Below are 24,747 nucleotides of genomic sequence, written 5' to 3'. Positions count from 1 at the left end.
GTTATTTTAAGGGGTTTGATAAATTGATGTACCAAACTGGCATAATCGCTCTTGTGGAACACTGGGCTAAGTGTATTATGCATCTTAATGGTGACCATGTTGAAAAATAAATCAAAACATACTCAAAAAAATGTTGATTTCTTATTAGAACTTTTCACCCCACCCTTGTACAACTAACGTTATTTTACAAAAATTATAAATTTATTATTTACAAAGGGACATTGGGAAACCCATTGGTAGAGTGTTTTCCGGGGTATAATATTTGTCATAAAATTTAAAACAATTCTGTTTGCGTACAGTTTGTATAATAATAATATTTTCAATAAGTAAGGGATCTTCATGATTTTGTATTAATTTATTTTTTATCATATTTACAGGTTTTCTATGGGTATACAAGGATACATATCACTAATAGTGATATGGATGGTTAGCTATGATATTTGTAATATGTAGGAGCAAAAGCACTCCTGCATATATAGTGGAATAAGGTAGGTCATCCTACTTTATTCTGTACTTGGGTTGATCTAATAAAATAAAATAAGATAAATATATTATATATAGTAAAAGAGAGTACGATTCGTAAAAGAATTGATTTTAATATATATATATATATATATATATATGTTACATTTTTTAATATATCAACAAAATTGATAAAATCTATTATTATCTATGGTCCAGTAACACATGTTGTTATAAAAATAGTGAATCACATCCATTCTTCAGCATCGCCAATTTAAAGCACACATTACTGAATTAGATTCTGAGTATGGCCACATTTATTTTGCCAATGTTAGATGGCTATTGTAGAAAATGTTAAGAAGATTTTTTAAGTTATGGGAAGAAACTGAATTTTTTATGACCAAATAGAATGTGCCTTTTCCTGAATTTAGAAATCAAGCGTGATTGCAAGTCTTATGTTTCTTAGTAATGCCTTAGTTAGTTACTAAGGCATCCTGGAATAGTCGCTTTAATATTGGAAGGACAGGTAGAAGGGAAAAATCGTGTAGGCAGGCCACGTTTGGAATATGTAAAACAAATTGTTAGGATGTAGGATGTAGAGGGTATACTGAAATGAAACGACTAGCACTAGATAGGGAATCTTGGAGAGCTGCATCAAACCAGTCAAATGACTGAAGACAAAAAAAAAAAATGTTTCTTAGTAGAAATTACAAAAAAAAATTGAATTGGTTAAATATATGGAGTTGCAGGGTCAGAATAATTTAATTATTGATGCTTGCAATTTGATTAAAAAGTTTTCCAAATGAAATTATTACTGTTTGAGAGCAAACTTAAAAATAATAATGCAATCATTTTCCTTTGTTGAAAGAGTAGCAAAATAATTTTTCAAATTCGCTGAAAAAATAAGAAAACTTACTAATAACCTTTAACTGCCATTTTACAACTGGTAAATTACGAGAAAGTATTTGAGATGTTCAGCTCATCATTTTGTGTTTTCATTGTTTCAGAAACTTTACAGATGAAATAATCAATCTACAATGTAGCATTAAACTACAAAAAAACCCACGACTCCAAAAATAGAATTTTATAGCAAGTACATAACAGCAAAATATTTCCTAACAAATTTTTTTCCCAAAAAATTGTTACTGCCTTTGGATCATCATTTGTTTGTGAAGCATTTTTTCTAAAAAGAAATGTAACAAAATCAAAATCTGAGCATCAATAACAGACATAAATCAGTAAAATCAGTTAAGAGTTCAACTTCACTACTGAAACGGATTTATAAAAATTAAGCAAACAAAAAAAAATAAAGAGTAATAAGTATACAAATATCAAACGAAAGAAGTAGCCATTCAAGTTTGTTTTTTATTTAAAATAAAATTAAAAATATTACTTGATCCATTTGTTAATAATTTTGATCGGTAAAACTATTTTTAATTTATATTTATAACCAAAAACACACTTTGTTGTTTGTTCAATGTAATTAGTGGTTTTCCTTTTTTTATCTGGTTGTAGCATTCTTTTTTCATATTTATACTGACTGAATACTGTGTACCTTTGCATTCAAGTTAATAAATTTCAAAAAAATTAATAAGTACAAAATCCATTGTAAGCCAGATTTTGAAAACAGTATTGTAAATAAAATAGAAATTTTTTTATTTATCTGCTTGGAAAGTTTACAGCCCATGCTGCAATTTGGAATGACCAGGCCTGGTCTAGAAGAAACAGGAATCAATGAAAGAAGAATAAATTAATCATGGTTTGCACAGACATATTTTTTTTTTACCGAATGGAAGTACAGGATATTCAACAGATGATTTCAAAATTAGAAGACAGTGATCGAATACGGAGTGAAAATGAATAGAAACAAAACAAAATTAATGAAGATAGGAGACAAAAAGCCAAAGATTGACACAAAAGAAGGAAACGTTGAACAAAGAGAATAGCAGAAGTACGTTAGTATAACATTAACAGAATGCCAAAGTAAAAAAATGAAATAGTTCTCCCTTGACACAAAGGATAACTTTTGTGGTATTAGTTACTATTAAGATCTACAATCTTCCATAAATCTCAGAATGAAATGCATCAAGAAATAGAAATTTATTCATTTATTTACTATAAAAAACAACAAATTTGACATCCAGCTGCAGTTTTATGATGCTAGATGAATTATGCATCAAACAAATATTGTCAAGCTTTACCAGAATCCAGAAACTTTTGGATGAACATCACAGATGCTCCATGTGGTAGTTGAGAAAATACTTTGGGAAGTTTCTACTGATAAAATTAAAAAAAAAGAGATTCTCATAAACATAGGTCTGAAAACACTTACTTTTTAGTTATAAAAAAGAAAAGATTAAGCCTAGATTTTAATGTAAAATTGCATTTATAGTGAAAGAAAGTTTATAAATGTATCCTAATCTAGCAGAAAAATTAAACATCTATACTAGTTATAAATTTCCGTGGGAAAAATATGATAGAAAACTACAATACTAATAATTTCTCTATAAGTTAAAAATTTTTTTTAAGAACCTTTAATACGTATTTTATTCATTGAATAAATAAAAATTTGCAAAAATAAACTTACTCCAGTCAAAAGATGAAGAAAATTATGTTCCAACTAATTTAAAAGAGAGACAACAATCATTTAACGCCAGTTTTAAAACAATCATAAAAAAATATAAAAAATCTAAGACGGCTATGCAATGCTAAAGAGATTTATGAATAACCAAGCAATGTTTAAAAAAAGTAAATCTTAATACAACAGTTTAAAATCTATTATAATACAAGATATTATGAATTCATTTAAAACATGTAAGAGTAAAAATATATAAAGACGATTCAAATTACCTGTACTGATAATTTATTCGGATTGTCTTTCATAAAATCAGCAACACAACCTGGTCCAGCAGCTTGTTGTGATGCAAAATTTGATTTAGTTGCAGCAATATTACAATCAGCACCAGCTGACAATAATGTTTTAACACAATCCGGCTTATCTGCCAGACAGCCTAAATGTAATGGAGTGTATCCATCTACATTTCTCATATTTAAGCATTTCTTTACAGCCTCTTCATTTCTTGTAGCATCAATTAGTGCCTATAAAGTGTAAGTACGTGATTAAATTTACTTTTATTACAAAATAAGCATTTTTTTTAAATCTGCAAATAAATACAAATCATATTACTTATGAATAATAGAAAATTTTTATTAAAGAATTATATAAGCTGAAAATTCCTTGGTGTAATCTCTCTTTCCTTCTTCAACACTAACCGCAACAAGATTTCCCACAAATAACTAATATATAATGTAGAAAACTGTATTTTTAGTGACATGCAACATTATATGACTTGGTAGGATTAAAAAAGCTCTTGTACTAGGGTATTGTAGTTTTATTCTTTTTTAATGCCCAAAAGTACTTTTAACACATCACAAATGATTACCATAACAATACTTCCTTTTGGCAGAGTTTTACTACATAAGTTGGATCAAAAATCACTTTTCTAATATTACGCCCAGTAAATATATCCCCCTTTAAGTATGACTTAATTAGGGAAATGATCTCTTAAATATTTGAAGTTTTTATTTTTACTAAATGCTGCTGTATTGCTCTTATGATTCCCCCATAAATACAAAAAAACAACATTCTGTGAACCCAGCTTGAAGGTCCATTCAATACAACTGTGACCTTCAAATCCTCACAAACTTGCCAATTAAACTATTTGAACTTAATCAGATTCAGAATGGCAGCCCTGCTGTCATGTTTCCATTTTGCTTCTTTTTCCATTGTGGAGTAAAACTGCTTTTAAGTTATGTAATTAGATGAATCAATAAAAAAAATGGCGTTCTATAAATGTATGGCTTTTTCCTTCTTCAGTTATTAATCCATTGATGTAAAAACATACACAAAAATGTAATTATTCTGAAAGATGTAATCCTAGTTCCATTGCTAAAAGATTCCATTCTTGCAATATAAAACTGAGAAGTTCAGCTGTTCTGATAGGCCCAACTCATGCACCAATAATTTATTTTGTTTTTATTAATAAGATGAGGTTCACAGGACAAATGAGGCTACAAATTCTTCAAAACTATATCTACATTTCTATCAGTTTCTTTATCATCACATTCACTAAGCTCTGAAATGCCAGTTCAATGGCAGAGTTGGAATCTGTAAGCACCTTACCCATGAAGAACCAGTCTAAAAGCGGATGACACATTTGGATAGTCAAGTTTTTGTTGTTTTTTTTTTTTTTTATCTTTGATAAAACAAATATGAGAAGGTAATAATCAGTGTTCTGTCCCAGTGAATATAGTCTACAGCCTTCACAAAAAAAAAAAACATTTTTAAGGAGAATACCAGTTTGTTGACATAATGACCAGTGCTTAAAGAAGTTTTAAGTTTATTTAACCACCATATTAAAATAGTACTGCAAAAGAAATCTGAGAAAATAATAAAATAAATTGGACAAAATACATTTTGAATGAAGCAAATGAATAAAGCATGTTTTGAATGAAACACATTAGGACAAAATTCAGTCCTTATAAACAAGTTGCCATAACCACCTTATAAACAAGTTGTTTATAAGGTGGTAGATTTTTAATACTATTCAAAAACTCTGTAAAAACATAAATTATTTCAAACAGGCCTACGAAACCATTTCATAAAATTATTTGCTTAAGAAAAAATAAATAAAAGTGAAGGGTAAGAAAAAATTCTAAATTTTTGAATAATAGGCCAAAAATTTGTTCAGTCTGTTTTAAATGTGCATATCACATCTTTCATATTCTAGGCAGTTACACCCTTCTTCATTCTCTTCTTCAATTGTTGTTGGATGACCAAATATTATTTCCTTGTACCACAGCAAGTTGATCACCAGCCCAGTTTCCATCAAACATTTTTAGAAGAAGTTTGTTGATATCATTTTTCTTTTCACTAACGATAGCACGACCATTTTCTAGATGAATTTCATTAAAGTTAATGTTTCCTTTTTTCCTTAAACAAAATGTTCTTCTTCAAATCTATAGTTTCTCATTCCTTTGACAATAGCAAATTTTTGATTTCTGACTTTACTACTTCAACAATCGTTTTTCCTTTTACAATTCTTCTGATCAAATCTTCTTCTTCTTTAATTTTTATTTGTATTCTTTTCATCTTACTGAAGAATCAATAACTTTCTAATACGTACTTAATCCTTTAATTTTGAAAAGATTATAACCCTTACAAAGATACTTTACTTGTCCAATTGTTTAGAGCATTCAAACTACTCTATGGTTAAGATTGTTTTTTTTTTTGTTTTTTTTCATAAGACTGCCCTGCCAAAAACTCTGTCAGCAGGAAGTTATGGCCATGCACTGGAACATACAGAATAATTTCTTTAATAATACTTTGTAGAAAATATCAAATGCTTCTTAAAACTGTGTTATTTTTATTCTGTGATGTACAACAATACAAAAGAGAGACGTAGAACACTTTTTCCTTCTGCAAAGCATTTTTTCCTATTATAGTGTGACTCTGTCCTTCTTAGTTATCCGATTAACTTCCTCAATTCTTTTTTTTTGTGAAACTAAGATGGCTTTTTCTATCCCCCCCCCCTCTTTTCTCTTCAACTGGGTTGCCAGAGTTAACTTTTATAACAATACTTTTTAGCCTACTACTAGAACCAATGCCTAAAAGAACTGAAAGAAGAAATTTCTTGCAGACTGCTGTGACGTTCAGGTCACTCACCTTCTTCAATATCTTCATGGTCCTCTTGGAAACATTTGTACCACTAGTAAACACTTCAATTATTTATAGAACTATCACCAAGGTCAACACTTAACATTTCCAATGCAGTGTTGCACTTTATTCCACTCTCAAAGCAAAATTTATTGCGAACTGTTTGTTCCATTTTTCCCACAAGTTAAAAATCGCCAACCATATTTTCAAGATATGTGTAACCTTTTTGACAGCCAACAATAAACTAAGAATTCAATATGGTTACTACCAATGTAAACATACATTTGGAAGAAGTGTACCAACAAAGATTTTAAAAAAATTGTGACAATTGAACTTATACAGCCTGGAAGATTTAAAAATTCCCAGTATTTTTTATCAATCCTTGAAAACTGTACTTGACTAAAAAATTGGCGATCAGTAAAAGACATGGGCTCCTCATAATAATAGTAACTAAGCGGTCAACTTAAGAAGAAGACTAAAAGCACAAGAAAAGCCACTGTTTGGTGTTTTTTTAAGGACGTTTTAAAAGCACCACAGGGACACAGTTTGGGAATCCCCTGTGGTTTGGCGTGGAACAAAAGATCTCTTAACCAGTTATTTCTGTTTAACTAATGTATCTGGAATTTTTAAGAAGTCTAAACCCACTAAATGTTACCCTTCTTTGCCACCTGCACTCAGACCTGTACCTCACATAGAATATATTCCAATTCCCAAGGTTCCTAAAAACAGTGATGAAAAGGGACATTATGGAAGAAGACAATCATGATTTAGACTTTGAATTACAATCCAGTGAGCCACATCTTATACCACAAAGTGAGCTAAATCACATGGTAAGATTAAACTTATCAAAAAATCAAACTGAACTTTTAGAATCAAGACTGCAAAGTTGGAATTTACTTTAAAAAAATTTCAGGTTATTGAAGCTAATAAAAAGATTTTTTCAATAATTAAAAATATATTTTTTCAGTAGAAAATGACTCGATTACTGAACAACTATTGATGAACTTATGTTACAATTAGGGAAAGTTCATGAACTTGAAGTGACACCTTTTCATCAATTCTTCCAAGAATAGCTTAAAGGCAATTCTGCTTCACAATAGTAATTATAGAAGAATGTTTCCCTCTCTACAAATCTGTTATGGAATTAATATGAAACAAATGTATGATGTTATGAAAACTGTTATTGAAAAAGTAAATTATAAAAAGCAGAGGCAGAACATGTGTGGATTGAAAATTAATAGCTGATTTGTTAAGTATGCAGTTGGGTATACAAAGTACTGGTGTTTTATTTGTGAATGTGACAGCCAAGCTAGGGATCAGCTTTATATTGTAAAACAGTAGAGAAAACTTTTTTCATGAAGAAAAACATTATTTATGAGGCTCTATTTAAATCAGAAAAAATATATTTACCACCCCTTCATATCAAACTGAGATTAATAAAACATTTGTAAAAGCTATGAAGGAGAGGGAAGGTTTTTTGTACATAAAGCAGAAGTTCCCAAAAGTAAGTGAAACAAAATTAAAGAAGGGATCTTTATTGGCACACACATAAGGAACCAGTCATACAGGTAAAGTTTAACTCTGTGTTGAACAATGTAGAACTCACTGCTTGGACAGTGTTTAAATAACACTTGCAAATGTTTTCTGGGAGTCCTTGAACAATAATTATCAGCATATTGTAGATAAATTCATACAAAATTACAGGATGTAATATGTCACTAAAAGTTCAAATCCTGTATTCACATCTGGATTTCTCCCCCCAAACCTCGAGGCAGAACACTGTGAACATTTCCACCAAGATATTTCAGTGTTGGAAAGCCATTACAAAGATAAATATGGGCGTGTTAATATGCTAGCTGATTACAACTGAACTTTAATTCAAGTTATACCTGAGGCTACCTACAATAGGAGAGTATCTGCTAAGAAGTTTTAATATGACATCCCATGTAACATCAATTTATTAACCCTATTAATAATTACTTTTTTTTTTACCAGAGTAATTAATTAAAAAGTTTTACATTACTATTTAAAAACATCACAGATGAAAATATTTTAAAACATTAAGAAAAAAGATATCAATAAACACATCAATCACTTACATTAATAATATCCTTATCAGTGCTTGCAGCATAATGAAAAACAGAATTTAACTCATTATCAAGATGTTCAAGAGAAACATTCGATGATAGTAACTGTTTAACGATGAAGAGATCTTTATTTTGTACAGCCAGATGTAAAGGAGACATTCCCGTAACAGAATCTGAACAATTTAAGTAACTGAAAAACAATTTAAATAAAAATTATTTTTTTAAATACACACTATTTCAAAAAAATTTTTGAAGTCAAAGTTTCAAACAATAATATAATTGCTACCTCAAAGATTTCTTAAACACTAAAGCCAAATACAACTGCACAAAATATAAATGTTTTCTTCATGAATAAGAAATCATTTTTACAAACAATAATATGCATAAACAAATTCACTAAACATTTAAAATTCGTAACTTAATTCCATAACTCATCAAAGTTAATGACCGATAGTACCTCTGAATAGTAGGATGTTGTATGCAATCAGCCCATTTAGAGTTGACTGCAATATGTGCCAAACTCCATGATGGTCTTTCACGCAACATATCACAAATTCTTTGAATTCCATTAAGAGTGCTGGCCTAAAACATTCATACCTTAATTTCAGTAAAACAAATATAGAAATTTATTCTTAAGTACTAAAAGATAAATAAAAATAAAGACTTGATTATTCATTCTATAACAAAAAAGATACTAATCAAATACGAACTAGATCTGAACCAGGTTTAAAAAGGAAAATGAGAATTTTAACTAGAGTACACAAAAAATGTAGAGTCAATTGAAGGTAAAGCATATATAGTGCATTATATGCTAGCTTAAATGGGCAAACTAGTAGGCTTACTTGCCTAACTTTTAACACTGCTATCTACTACATTCTGCTGTACTATTGTACTATCTTTTTTCTTTTAACATAGTATTTAATTACACTACACATACACTACATTCAACTTATTATTCATAAAATAAAAATAAAAATCCAATGTATCATATTTTACAAACTATACCTTATGAGTTTGGAATAAGAAAATAAGATGAAAGTTTTGAAGAGATAAATGCAAACATAGAAAGAAAAGTTTTTTTACTATGTAAAATTAGTTAAGCAAATAAGATTTAAATTAAACAGGATCTTTATGTGATTTGATCTTATTAAAAAAAAAAATAAGAAAAAAGACAAATGGATATTTATTCTAATCCATTTTCCTGATATTAAACACGATGGATACATTTTCTTTCAACGACTACTGTATTTCAATTGAATTTATAAATTACACTAAGCAATTCCGAGTTAAATTTTACTAAAAAAAATTCTCGTAATCTAATATGATAAACAATGGAAAATCAGTTGTCACTGCAATTATTTTTTGTCATAATTGCTTACATTTATGCAAATTTGATCTTGATCATGGCTGCACAGATGTGAAGTTTGTTTTGATTTTGGTCATACAAAGAAAAATTATGCATCGTTACGGTCGCTGCTCAAAAGAAATGAAAATATCAATTTAAAAGTAAAAAGTATGAAGTATTATTTTGGTTTATTTCTCATAACTTTGATAAATACAGACGATTTGCTTAATTTGAAATTTAAACTTTTGTAATGACACACCAAACCAAATACCAAACCGTATAATAAAATACTTTTATTAATCACAATGAAGATGGTTTCAAAAACAATTGAAGATTTTGAAATAACTTTTTTTAAGTATTTAATTATATAATTTGGTTCAGCGTCATTAAAAAAAAATTTAATTTACACCATCACTGATCACCATAAGATAAGAAAATGGCAAACTTCATGTAATTAAGCAACAGTTACACGAGATTAAAAAAAAAAATGCATATAAAACAAATTATTGACTAATTTTTTTTTTAATAGGTTTTTCATTAGATCTTATTTAATACTCGGTTCTTTTCTATGTTATATATTAGTTCTAATTTATTTCTGTACATTAATCTATGTGTGGACTTCAGATAATGATAAATACAGATAAACAATGAAGCCACAATCTTTCCATTTATTTAAAAATTATTTGGCTGGCCAACAAACAGAGCAAAACAGAGCACATCTATTCTACTACCATCTCTCCAATTTTCTTTTTAAATCTAAGGTTACGTCTATGAATTTAAAGACTGGCACATCGTGTATACACCCACACAAGCTTCCTCAACATTCACTCCGGCTTGTAAAATTATCTGAAATAATTTAGGCCGGTTAAAATCACATGAAGTATACTATTACAAAATTTTGAATAGAATACTTTCTTCCATAACAGAGAGATAAAATTACCAATTACACACAAAATAGAATAAATATACAAGTTATGACTAATATTAAATATTTATTTATAAATTGTAAAAACTTTATTTAAACATTAATTTAATCCTGTTTACATAGATTACAGTTAACAACTGTTAATTAATATTAATTACACAACTAAGTGATTAAATAACTATTGTATATACTATAAACCATAAAATGTAATCATAAAATACATTACAAAAAAAAAAATTATTGACACAAATAATCACAATAACAGACTACAAAAAGCAGTCTGTCATATATATGGTTAAAAATGACTTGGTAAATTTTATTTTAAAAACAAAGACAATTACTTAGTCAATGAAATATAGCAATTCAAAATATTAATCTTCTATGTTTAATACTAAATAAAAATGTATCCTTCAAAAAACAAACACAAATTTAAAATAACATTACTGAACTCAAACTAAACTTGGAAAATCCATTAAACTAAACCTCAAACATAAAACCAGTAGCCCAGAATCAATTTTTTCCCTTGTTAGTTTAACAAAATACATCTCAATAGAACAACGTAACTGCTAAAAATAGAATTTTCAATTTATTTACCGCTTAATATTTTCTCTTAAGATTTCTTTTTTTTATTTAACTAAAATTACACATTTACAAAAAAGTTATTTTGCTTTGCTCGTTCCATTTTTTTTTATTTTACAAGCACTGTAGTTTTGTTACGGTCTATTTTTCTACAGTTTAATTAGAGGCATAAATGTTTTAAATAAATCCATTATTATTATTTCAAGAAAGAAGCGAGGAAAACGTTTTTCATACTTGTGTTTTAGAGTACAAACATACCAACATTTTACAACGTCCAGATACTTCACATCACTGCAATATAACTTATTCATTCATTATTTATAAGTATTGGATATATTACAAACAATATTAATTACAGATTATAATGTAATGAATTTTATACCGTATGAAAATACAAAACTGGACCAGGATTCAAAGGCCAAAATATTTCATATAAAAAAATACACTACACTTTGCTACAGAGTAGAATCTCTTACATATGCGATAGTACTTAATGTACGAATTAGTAAAGAATTCTTAAAAAATACATTTATAGAGGGTAAATTTTTATGACACTGAAAGATAGGCGTTAGAAAATCATGACAAAAAAATAATATACTGTATTTAGTTAGCTTTTAGAGTGAAGAATAAAAACCCCTACATTTGTGCGAGTGAGTTCGTCACGATTCTGCTCAATTACGTCCGTGTATCAGTGCTTATTCAAAACGCGGTCATAGCTAAGTACAACACTATCATTATTACTGGCATATTAGTCACCGTTTAATTTTTGTGGTCGTCATGAAAGATGGCGCTAACCTATTGTATCTCGGTTAAAAAAAAAATCGCACAATAAAAATGAAGGTATCGTCGGAAACTGCAATTATTTTTGCGCTAATTGGATTCGTCAGATTTTAGTTACCGTCATTCTTTTTAAAATTACGGGCGTGAAAAGCGGAAAACTCACGATTTTTTTTCACTTTTTTTGAGAACGTCAACTTCTGTAAAATCAAAACCGATCAAGATAAAATTTTTCTACTTTTGGGGGTACATTAAACGATTGTTTCTCAATAATTATAAATAAGATGTAGTCCAAAGCTACTATTATTTAAGCGTTTCAAGTAAAACAATCTTTCGGTTAACATTAACTGTAGAAAAAAGGATTTCGTGAATATCAGGCATTAATTTTGTAGAATTCATATCTGTAGAGTGTAAATTAATAAATGTTCTCTTTTATGGTGAGGATCACCTACAAGATCACAAAAATCGATTTAAAAATCCGGAAACATATTTTGGATTGAAGAGCAGGCTCCGCGAGAGGTATAGACTCAACTAATACGTAATACCTTCAATTCGTGTATTATTCACGAATCCTTTACATCAATACATGTATTAATCAGTAACTGAGTTAACTAATTATATTACACAAAAATAAATATTTTATTACAATTATGTGTACATTTCAAGTCGTGCATGAAATAAAAAAGAGGCCTTATTTCAGGTTTATAAAACAAATAATAAAATGATTAATAAAAATAATTAAATTGTTAAGAAACACGGTTGTTTTTAACCGTTGTTTTCTTTGTACGGTTCTTATTTAATAACAATTATTATTTCAATACTGATGTAAGCCTAACAGAACAAAATGTACGCCCCTGTTCAAGGAAAAGAGATTGTTGTGCGATAGCAGATAATGTTATTGTATGATGACTCATAACTTCCGGAATTCAAGTTACTGTTGTTACATGTTTACGTTCTTACTAATATTATGATGTCACTGTACATCAGTATAAATTTACTGCTATGCCAGTCATCCGTCTGACGGGTTCATTAAGCTACCAGCCGTGATATTCAATAAATTAGTCGGATTTTTGTTTCCATATGTTCAGCTCGTGTCGATTTCTTAGCGAGTTTATGGTGCCGCGTTATGTCAGACGGTTTAGAATAGTATGTTAATTTGCGTTTTTTATCGGGTTATAAGTGCTAAACGATTTTTTGTTTTCCGTAATTTTTCTGCGACTATCATAAGAGTAACGAGATGGAATCACCTTCGTTTTCCGGTTAACATGTCCGTACAATTAAGAGTGGTTCGAGAAATGTAATATAAAACGTATACAATTTTTTTCAAAAGCTATCTGACTTTGAATTTCGTAGCAGAATCAACTTTTATAAAGTTCAAGAACTATTGCAGAAGCGTGCGGCATTAGTCGGAGGTAGTACAAATGATATGACTGTAGAACAGGTAAGGAGTGCGACAGTTGCGTTTAGTTTGAAACGCCATAGAAAAATAGGCCACGAAATGCAAATCTGTTACACGACAATTTAATCCGTCATGTATTGCGCAGAATCATATCACAACTATGATCGGAATGAAATCACTACCGTTACGAAGAGGAAATACGGGAAAAACTGAATATAAATCTATCACCTACTACCGTTATTGGTATTTTGAAAAAAATTGGTTTTTGTAATAAAATAAAATAAAAAATTAAAGACAGTCGACATTTCTTGATGGAAAACCCGACACTGCATTAAAAAGAACTGAATTTTTAAAGACATTACACGAATTAAAAGCGTCAGGTATGATCGACCCGTATTTTACAAAGATGAGACGTGGGTTGATGAAAATTATTCTCATAAAATATATGGCAAGATTCGAAGAAAAATGGAGGGATTAAATTACCCATCGGAAAAGGCGGTCCTTTAGTAGTGTCATGTAGTTCGCCTAAAACAGGTTTCATTAAAGAAAGTAAATGGGGTTTCCAGTAAATCGAAAACCGGGTCGACCTATCGTTCAGAAATGAACAGCGACAGTTATAAAAATTGGTTTACAAACTAATTTTTGAATTACTTACAAGAAGGGAGCGTAAAAATAATGTATAACGCAAGTTTTCACTCCGTTGCGATGATTAAAGTTCCCACCAACAGTTGGAAGAAAGCTGAAATTCAACCCGCTACAAGAAAAAGCGCCTTTTCTTGAAGCGGGTTGGTTGCTTGCAATGATACTGAACTAAACAAGATCTGTTGTAAAATATACTTCCGTATTAGAATGAACGAAAATCGTATGAAAACTTTATGTTATAGCCGACGTTCTGTTATTCGCCTACCGCCATATCACTGTCAATATAATGCGACAGAGTTTATACGAGCGCAAATGAAGAAGAAGGTTTCTGATCGAAATCGAACTTTCACATTGACAGACGTTGAGAAATTAATTAACGGGGAATGAGAAAACGTTACGACAGAGGACTCGGAAAAATGTGTTTTGCATACAGAAAAAAATATCGAATATTTGCGGAATGAAGTCGTGCTTGATGAAAATCTAAATCTTCAGAAATAAGACTCTGACAAAAATGATTTTGATACTTCAGACAAAAGGATGAAGCCTTGGCGGAACTTCCAGATTGGGTATTGTAAGTAATCATTAAAACAATTTTCACGATTTTTTGTAAATTTTAAAACGAGGGTGTTAACTTTATTTATACGGACTTCTATTAAATTTTTCACTAAAAATGGAATAAAATATTACAAATAAATGACGTGTAAGCAGTTACACTTTTTTTTTTAATTTTAGTGTTATAATAAATTGCATAATGTTTACTGAAATGATTATAATGGCTTTTTGTATTCTGTTATTCCTTACTGTTTAATCTTTGATAGAAGTGTGCATAATTGTAAAAACAAAAATATATGAAAATAACAGCACCGACAATAGTAATAATAATAATAGCATTTACAAAAATTACAATCTATAATATTAACTAACTATAAAGTAATCTGACAAAACTGTGTGAAAAGTAATATAAAATTATGCCCGTGTATAGCTGGTCTGTATAGCAACAAACAGGATGCGACTATTAGTTGCGACTGTTCTCTTTGAATGATCGTTACATACCATTCCCACCTCGATTAAAAGTTTAATATTAAACCGAAATACCGTCTTCTTAATCAGATTGTTTCAAGGATTACGATTCATTGAAACTAAAGTTAAGGTTATCTCGTAAAAAACGCTCTTCACGCTTAAATAATAGTAGTTTTGGACTAAATCTTTATTATAATTATTGAGAAACAATAGTTTAATCTACCACCAAAAGTAGAACATTTTTATCTCGATCTGTTTTGATTCTATATTAATTCAAAGTTGGCGTTCTCAAAAAAAAGTCATGAGTTTTCCCCTTTTCACGTCCCTAATTTTCAAACGAATTACGGAACTTAAATCGGCCGAATCTAGTTAGCGCAATAATAATTGCAGTTTCCGACGAGAACTTTATTTTTTGTGCGATTTTTTTTAACCGAGGTACTTTTAGTTTAAACACAAGCACCGGCTCTCTCTCTCTCTATATATATATATATATATATATATATATATATATATGTATGTGTGTTTAAATGACATGCATATATATGCATGTCATTTAAACAAACAAATATAATAAAACCTTTTTTTACTAATATCTTAAAAATTTTAATAGTTTATATAATTATACAATTGTTTTCTTTCTTAGAATTATTGTTATATGTGCATTTACATTTGTACAAAGATTACTTTGAAATTCTTAACAGATTGATTACATTCATGCAATCAAGCGTTTATGTAACGTTATAACCCTTGATCTTTTCATATGATCACTCTTTTGTTCTCGTGTTCAATTTTTACGTTTGTTATTTATTTACTCTAATGTTATTTAAAGTTAATATAATACATTTTTTTAATTTTCCCGAAACGCGAGTGTTGATTTGTGTCTGTACGACTTGAGTCACACAGTTTTTAGACACCACGTCTGAAACAGGTTCAGCTGACAATGGTGCACGATAATTGATATGTAAGCGGAAGTTCTGCTGCTTCAGTATACAATGTGATTCGCAAATATAAATCTACTAATGAATTACATACGGTCTCCTAAAAAAACAAAACGCCGCAGTCAATTTAAGAAAAATTTGACGATTTCGATAAAAACGCGATTCGCAAAAAAATGTACAAATTTTATTTTCGAAACGAACTGCCAACAATAGAAAAATTGTTGGGAGTTGTAAATAATGATAACGAAGTAAACGATGACACCAGATTCCTAAGAACAACTTTTTATAACTTGTTCAATGTATGAATTTTAAATACGAAAAACGGGGCCGGGAAAGTGCTTTAATTGACAGGGACGATATTATTATTATATAGTAAACACATTACCTCAATGAAATAAAGATAATGAGAGATGATGGCCGTGGAATAAATTACATGGATGAAACTTGGGTTAATGAAGGGCACACGAAAAGTTCCATTTGGAAAGATAAAGCTATGAATTCATCAAAAGAAGCCTTTCTATGTGGCTTATCATTCGGTAATATGGCTCCATAGGATAAAGATAAGCGACTCATAATAACGCTGGTTCTTTGGTGATTGGATTTCAATTAACCATACATCTCAAGAACGGTCGAACTGAGACTGTACAAAACTACATTTCATTTACACTCATACATATCATCCTCTGAGTTATTATCTGAAAGGTAATTACCGAAGGCTAAACAGGAAAAAGAAAGAATAACCCATATCGGCAGTGACACCTAGTTTATCTACAGCGGTCTCTGGATTTTTGAATCTAGATCTGCAGGAGACTACCATGACGAGATGAATGGCACGCCTGATGAGAAATGGTTTAGTAATGTGTTAAATACTCTGGAAAATAATTCGGTTATTGTCTTACACATAATGCCCCTCCATTATTTATGTAAAAAGGTCGTGTCTTGGAAAAAGAATATCAAAATGTGGTTTAGTTCAGGAGTGATTTTCAAAATGAACTTAAGGTCCAATTATTACAGTTTCGCATATTAAAAGTAATTTAACTGTGTATAAAACAGATGAGTTTTATACACAGTTTCCAGTCGTAAAACCGTTCTTCGAATACCTCCCTACCATTTTGAACTCAACCCGGTTAATTTGGGGGCAAAACAGTTTCATAACTCTTTAAAAATTCAAGGAGACTACGTAACGATAAACAATTTTAATGAATAAAAATACTAATGGGTTATCAGATACACTGAACAAGGTAAGAAATATTTGTTGATCATTTCACAAATTACTTAATTTATTTAAATCAAAAATATATGTATAATTTTTGTAAAATATAATATCGCGTGGTTACTGAATATTAAAGTCACGTAGGTTTTTTTTATGTATGGCTCGGGGTTTACAGCAGATATTTGTGAATCGGCCGCCAGAACACTTGTACGCGCAGTACGTATATTTGAACTCTATAAGCAAACTGAATGAGGGATAGATGTTTATAAAGAGTGGTATTCCAGGTCGTTCAACACTAAACGGGTTAATTTAATTCAAAACAAAGAGATTTAAGCTGATATCAAAAGAACAACATTTATAGCAAAATGCAGAGAATAGCATCAAATCTGTTAAAAAGACGTCGATTTGAAAAACAAACATACATGCACATCAGAGCAATTTTTAATCCTGGAAAAGAAAATTTATAAAGCCACAATAAGATACAAATGGCTGAAGTCACTATATTCCAATTCAGTTCAGGATTTTGAATGCCTGAGCTGAAATTAATTCGTAAGAAACTAACAATTCTAATAACAGACTTTTAAACGTTCTTCATGGACTTAGTTCGAAAAAGCAAGGTTTAGACTTTATGTACAAGTTAAAACAATTATGTAATGTACAATTAAAATGCTCCTTAATTACATACTTTTAAAAGTAGTTTTGAGTTTTACTACTTGTTACATTGATAAAGAGTTACGACTTAATGTTTTAAGTTTTATATCGGGATACTCAAAAAGAAGAAGCAGATTTAAAATATTTATTTCTAATGAACAACAATAGATAAACACAAATGATAAACCAGGGTCCAAATAATTTGCGTATGGCAAAAAATGCACTACCGATTCAAAACTTTGAACTTTCCTCTATTCGGTAATGTATCATCTATATTATTGTCATTCATCAAAAATAAATATTTAAAATATGCTCCTTCTTTTTGAATAGCCCGTTATTTAATTTTCTTACACAATGAATACAAATTTAATTCTAAATTTATCGAGGCTAAATTTACACCTAAAATCCTCTCAACAAAAGTTAAGCAGTTAGCACGCTCGGAAAAATAAGTTCCAACCACTTAGGAAAATATGTCTCACATTATGGTGAGAATTCCTCATTATTATCTATTATTTATTGTTTTACAAAATTTTTAAATGGCAAAAAATGAAGTCGACAATAATCAAATTTTTGAAAAGGAGTTTAGAATTAAAGATTTTACAAAAATGCAATTTATAAATTAGAGTTCCTTTCTTTATTAAATACATTTTTAAGCTAAAGTACTTTTATCATTTTAACCATCAAACTAATGACTTAATCGACTATCAATTTGATTCTCAAATTGATTTATAATTACAATCGTAAAAAAGTATTTGTCATTTTTTATTTATTTTCCAAGAATTATTTTTTTTGAGAATATCATATTAACAGAATGTTTAGCGATAGTAATACATAAGAATAAATTTTTTATATATTTAAATAAGTCATCTTTACTTTCTCAGTTACAGCAAACGTATCAACATACAATATTCTAAAGGAAAGACTGCAATCAGCTTTCTTTCTCTTTTATGAAAGATAGTTAACATATTACGATCAAATTTTGTATATCAGGGTTGACACACCAAAAAAACACCACTTTAGCATTGGAAAAAAAATTTTGAAAATTCATCAAAATCAAGATGTATATTTACATACATATGTACAACGGCCTGTTTTTGCCCGATATCCTCAAACTGGATAGCCTGATTACAATCAAATTTGGCAAGATGATCTCTGTATCTTGGTGCCGGTCACAATTGGTCAAGGGGGCAGGGAGATATGGGCCTCATGGATCCCAAAACTTATTCCCAAAATTTAACTCGATAGGCAAAAGAATATTTTCATCCCTTTTTTAATGCCCTTTAGGTAAACTAATAAAGTTTCCGATTGTGTCAGTGTTATTCAAATCCCACAAGTAAGAGGGGACAAAGTACTCTTTTTTCTTCTTTCATTTCTGGACTCCAAAATGTCACACTGTTGTACTATCAGTCATTAAATGACTCCATATCATAATATGTAACTTCAGTCATGTATTAGGGAAATTTCATTGAAGGGTGGGAGAATAGTAGTTTTTTCATCAGCTCTCATTTGGTTTGATATCTTCAGACTTGAATTTTATAAAATTTTGTACAATGACTTCTAACATGTATCACTGATTCCAGTTAATTCTGGTCAAGGTGGCAGGAAAGGGATGATCATAATGGGTCCCGTATATAAAAATTTAACTCGCAGAGTACAATCTTCTTTTTTATCTAATTCTTTACTGGCATACTTACAAAACTTTCCTAACAATTTATGCAACTCTTTGCCAGCAAAAACTCCTGATCGGGAGTTAAATGAAACTGTTATAAAACCAAATGTAGGATTTGATCCATCACCAACTACTTCTTGAGACAAAACTACACATCAGTAACGGAAAAAGAAAACATACATTTTACAACATAAAAAAAGAGAAAATGCTCATATGAATATATAAAACAAAGTTTTTTTATTTTTTAGGTGATTATGACTAATCTCGGCTCCACTTGTGCAAGAGAAAATATTCGCAAAAGGTAACGTAAAGCAGTCTTCAGTCAAATGATGTTTACAACTACACACACCACTTATAAAAACGAAGAAAGAAATCTTTATTACGCATTTAACAAAACATCAGGATGTTACATCACAACTGTCATCAGATAAATATAAAAGCAATGCAGTTGAAGGTTTTACAGTATTAGTTTTTGAATAGCAAAATAAAGTAAAAACCATAACCGTTACAGAAAATCTAATTTCTTATTGTTTAAAACATGTCTTTTTGTATATAATACAAAAGGAAAATGTTTGTAAAATGCAAACTATTTTTCTTTTGGATACCTAACATTTTTTGTGGAATTCAAGAAAAATCCGATAACATTCATGAAGCTACAAAAATAAAATAAAAACTAGTAAACTCTTTTCTATTCAAATTGATAAAAGCACAAATTTCACTAATCTTTCTGTATTGCTCATCACAAATCAACTTTAAAGGCGATGAAGTTATGGAAAACATTTTGCTGTCAACCTTTCACAAAATGTCTAAGAATAGAATGAATCGGTAATCACTGATGAAGGCAAATATGTCAGATTGTTATACAGACCGCTGTAGACGTATCATATAGACAGACTTCCAAGTAACAAGGGGTCACCACTATTGTATCTAAATGCAAAGCCTTGCAACCAAGGCCCTTCCTGATGGATTAAAAAACATTTTTGATGAAGTTGTAAAAATAATCAATTTTAATATTAACAACAATCTTCTTCTGGTAAAGTACAGGTGTTTGCTGTACAGTAACTTTAACTTAGAATTGAAGTGCAATATTTTTTTAAGACCATCCTTTCCCTCTTACGTTTTCATGACGGTGATTGGCTTCCAAATATAGAATATTTATCAGACATTTTCTTAGAAATAAACAGAATAAATGTCAGAACAACTCAATAATATTCAAAAAAACAGATACAATGATTAAAAAGTTGATTTTAAAAAGCATTATTGGAAATACCCAGCCAGTAGTATTTGAAACTTATCAGTTTGTTGGATTTGTTTGGTAGGTTTCAAACTGGTTTTTTATCAGACTTTTATAACTCTTTCTGGATGTCAGAGTGGCATAAGTGAATGACAATAGGTGGTAAGGCCTGACCAAACCAATTATTTGATTTCTTGAACAAAAATTTGGTTCCTGGTCTTTTGAAGTTACGCCTGCCCACCATTCTGTTGTTGGGTTTTATTTAATACATCCAGGCCTGGCAAACTGCTGACAAAATAACCGCAGGTACACTCGTCACAAAATAACATAGGACATGGCTACTTGCTTACGTGCAACGAATCAAGAAAACTGTACTAAATATTCAGAAACTTCAGAAATGACAAAGAGCTTTCAGCATGAAGGAAAGAGTTACGGTCAGGACAGTTCAATCTCAACAGAAGCGGAATGTTCTAGAAGTAATGGAGAAGGACAAGTAAGAAAGGGTGGAAGAAACTTAAGAGACGATGGGCTTTATAATTGTCAAGTAATTTATTTATATTGCTACTGATATAAACAATTTGAAACATTCTATCGCAGAGGTTACCCGTCAATGTTCTTCTGGTGTACACAGGAATCAGATTTCCATATTGAAGCAGGCAGGTCAATTTTAATGACTTCACATAAAATCTTAAAATGCTTCTCTTTACTGTAATGTTTTTTCATTGCTCCATCATTTTTCCTTCCAAAGATAGAAAAATTTTTAATTCCATCATGACTACAAACATACGAAATAGTCTAACTTAATTTGCAGTTCACATACACTAAAATTAAATAAACAAAAATTATTTATGGATAAATCAAATACATTAGCAGCTAAAACTGAATGTAATTGATCTCAGGTCCTTTGTGTTTTTAACCATATAGCACAAAAATGACCATATTAAAGTGCATAAATGAAAAATGAGACTTGGCTTTGAAACCATTCACTAACTCCACATGAAAACTTACATTCCCAAATCGACTTCATTATCACACTAAAATAAAATATCTATCCCAAGGAAAATTTTTGTTGTAAATTATATCAAATAAACATATTCCTAACGGTTATCTAAATGAGTGTTGTATTAGTCATGTTAAGTGCTTTTTCCTTTATTAAGTGGAAAGCACAGTGATCATTTTTATTATGGATATTCCACATAAATTAATTGGACTTGAATAAGCTTTAAATTTAGGGTTCAAGTATAGAAATAGAAGAACAAGTGTTAACATTTACAGGACCCAAACTGCAACAGTAATAATCGAAGAACATAAGAAAAAAGCTGTAATAAAAAAGTGAGTTCAACAAGGATGTTCCCTACTCCCATTACTTTCTAACCTTTACATAGAACTAGCAGTTAATTATGTTAAAGAACAATTTAGATCCGGAGTAACAATATAAGGTGAAAAGATAAAGATGCTACAATTTGCTGATGATAAAGTAATTCTATCTGAAAGTAAAAAGGATTTAGAAGAAACAATGAACAACATGGATGAAGTCCTATGCAAGAACTACTGCATCAAAATAAACAAGAAAATGAAAGTAATAAAATGTAGTAGAAATAATGAAGATGAACCACTGAATATAAAAATAAGAAGAGAAAAGATTACAGAGGTAGAAGAATTCTGTTGTTTGGGAAGTAGAATTACTAAAAATGGACGAAGCAGAAACGCGATATAAAACCCGAATAGCACAAATGTAACGAGCTTTCAGTCAAAAATATAATTTGCTTACATCAAAAATTAATTAAAATGTCAGGAAAACATTTTTGAAAGTAATGTTTGGAGTGTAGCTTTATATGGAAAAGAAACTTGGATGATCTGAGTATCTGAGAAGAAAAGATTAGAAGCTTTTGAAATGTGATGATAGGAAAATGTTAAAAATTAAATGGGTGGATAAAGTGACAAATGAAGAGGTGTTCCGGCAAATTGATGAAGAAAGAAGCATTTGGAAAAATATAGTTAAAAAAAGGGACAGACTTACAGTCCATATATTAAGGCATCCTAAAATAGTTGCTTTGATGTTGGAGGGACAGGTAAATGGGAAAATTGTGCAGTCAGGCACCATTTGGAATATGTAAACCAAATTGTTAGGGAAGCAGGATTTAGGGGATATACCAAAATGAAACAACTGGCAGTAGATAGGGAATCTTAGAGCCGCATCAAACCAGTCAAATGACTGAAGACCAAAAAAAAAGCTTTAAAATAAACCATGAATGCAATTTTTGTGACTTCTCAATGAAGAAATTACATGGCTTCAAAGACAGATCTTGTATTCAACTTTACAAACCACACTCTACAGTAATGAAGTAATAACAAAGTTCCATTTATTCTGATAAAGTAATATACACTAGAAAAGTACTTTAACAAACAATATATAAAAAATGCAATAATAAGATTTATAAACTCAGCAATATGGTGCATTTTAATAAAATATTTATCAATCAAGAATAATATATTTACAGTTAAAAAAAAAGTAATTATTCTGAAAGGTTAAATATTTTTAAACAGTATTTATTCCTAAAGAGGTTTATTCACCTCTCACAAGACAAAGAAATGCATTTTCACACATTCACTTGTGAAAAACTTATTACAAAAATACTAATAAAACTTTTGAAATAAACCATTGATGTTTAAGAATAAGCCTGTTGTGGAAGATTAGCTTTAAGAGCAGACAGTAACAAAAGAAAGGGTTTTTTGTATCCTATTCGTTCTTATTTGAGGAAAGTTCTTAACAAAATCCATTACCATTAAAGAAGAGCAAACTCTGAACAGAATTAAGGAGTAGTTGTTGAATTCCTGATTTTATAACAACCAGGAATTTCAAAAGAGATGATTTTATTTATCTCCAATTAATAATTTATTTTAGATAGAATTATATTGCACATTATATATGTGTAATTTTCATTATAAGTTGATATTTAATAATTATACTGATATTTTTATTTGTTATTTATTTATATGATTATACTTCTATGAAATATTTTCTATATGACAATAAAAAACACAAACGAAAATATTAAAAATTGTTTGAAAGCTTGCATCAATCTGTGTAAACACCAGAACAGCTACGCCAGTTTGAATGGTTCTTTTACTCCCTATATTAAATTAACTTTAAAGAAGCAGTTATATATCAATTTCTTTACAGTTTAAGTTCTGAATGAGAACATATTTGATGCAATTTCTATAAATTAAAAAAGCAACCAATAATCAATCTCTTTAATTCCTTACAGTATTCATTATTTACTCGTAAATGTTCTTACATTATTGTTTCGTTTGCTAGTGCATGATAATTTCAAATTCACTATCTTACTAATAATAAAACCCGAGGGTGTAACTGTAATTATTTAGATAGAGATTTTTGAAACCTTAGTTATTTTGTACTTAAAACTACCTCTACTTCAGTTACACTTGAAACTGAAGAGTCTGCTGTACAGATAATTTAATTTAAAAAAATGCAGTACTTCCTTAAATAGCTTTGTACTTAATTTTATAAACCAATGTACACAATTTTTTAATGTATTTTAATAGTACAATATAATTAAAAACTTTTTTATAATTTTTAAAAATACACTTAATGAAACCAATAAGTTAACTTTAAAACAATGCAATTAAAGCACTATACATTAAATTTTTACCCACACAGAAACAATATTATTTCACTTCCGTCTATATTTGTGCCTTCATATAACTTTAAGGCATTTATTTATTCATGGAAGACATTTGATACAGTTCTTAGAAATAGGAATTTACAAGAAATTACAGAGATTCACGCAAGCCAAACAAAATTAATAATGAATCTAATGTATTAAATTAATATGGAATGAAAATTAATAAATTTTTTAGCAAGTTCAAAATAATTTCTGAAAATTAAGAAAATATATATATATTAAATTATCTCCTATATGTTTGTCATCGGCTAACGGTCACATTATTTAACATCTAAAATCCAAATTTTAAAGGGTCAATATTCAAGGCTGCAAGATATAAGTTTTAATTAATTTGATTATATTCATTGCTAAATCAAACACATAATAAATTAAAATAATCTACG

The 24,747-nt window shown here is 29.4% G+C and overlaps 1 protein-coding gene across 6 annotated transcripts in view; it reads right to left on the bottom strand.

Annotated features, from left to right (window-relative positions):
- The window catches only part of iPLA2-VIA (calcium-independent phospholipase A2 VIA), a 135,941-nt gene that overhangs the window by 101,000 nt on the left and 10,194 nt on the right, over positions 1-24,747 (bottom strand). For all 6 annotated transcript variants that reach the window (XR_012757359.1, XR_012757360.1, XM_075372800.1 and 3 more), the window contains exons 3-5: positions 8,723-8,847; positions 8,278-8,455; positions 3,313-3,561 (exon numbers count right to left, since the gene is read on the bottom strand). Coding sequence is in view for 4 of the 6 variants with exons in the window: in XM_075372800.1 (XP_075228915.1) it covers positions 3,313-3,561; positions 8,278-8,455; positions 8,723-8,847 (552 nt within the window). In the remaining 2 variants the exon portion in view is untranslated. The remainder of the gene's footprint in view (positions 1-3,312; positions 3,562-8,277; positions 8,456-8,722; positions 8,848-24,747) is intronic.

Source organism: Lycorma delicatula, chromosome 8, assembly GCF_047948215.1.
Source record: "Lycorma delicatula isolate Av1 chromosome 8, ASM4794821v1, whole genome shotgun sequence".
In the NCBI taxonomy this organism is placed as follows: Eukaryota; Metazoa; Arthropoda; class Insecta; order Hemiptera; family Fulgoridae; genus Lycorma; species Lycorma delicatula.
The sequence above is the reverse complement of the archived record's forward strand: the minus strand, read 5'-3'. Positions and strand labels throughout refer to the sequence as shown.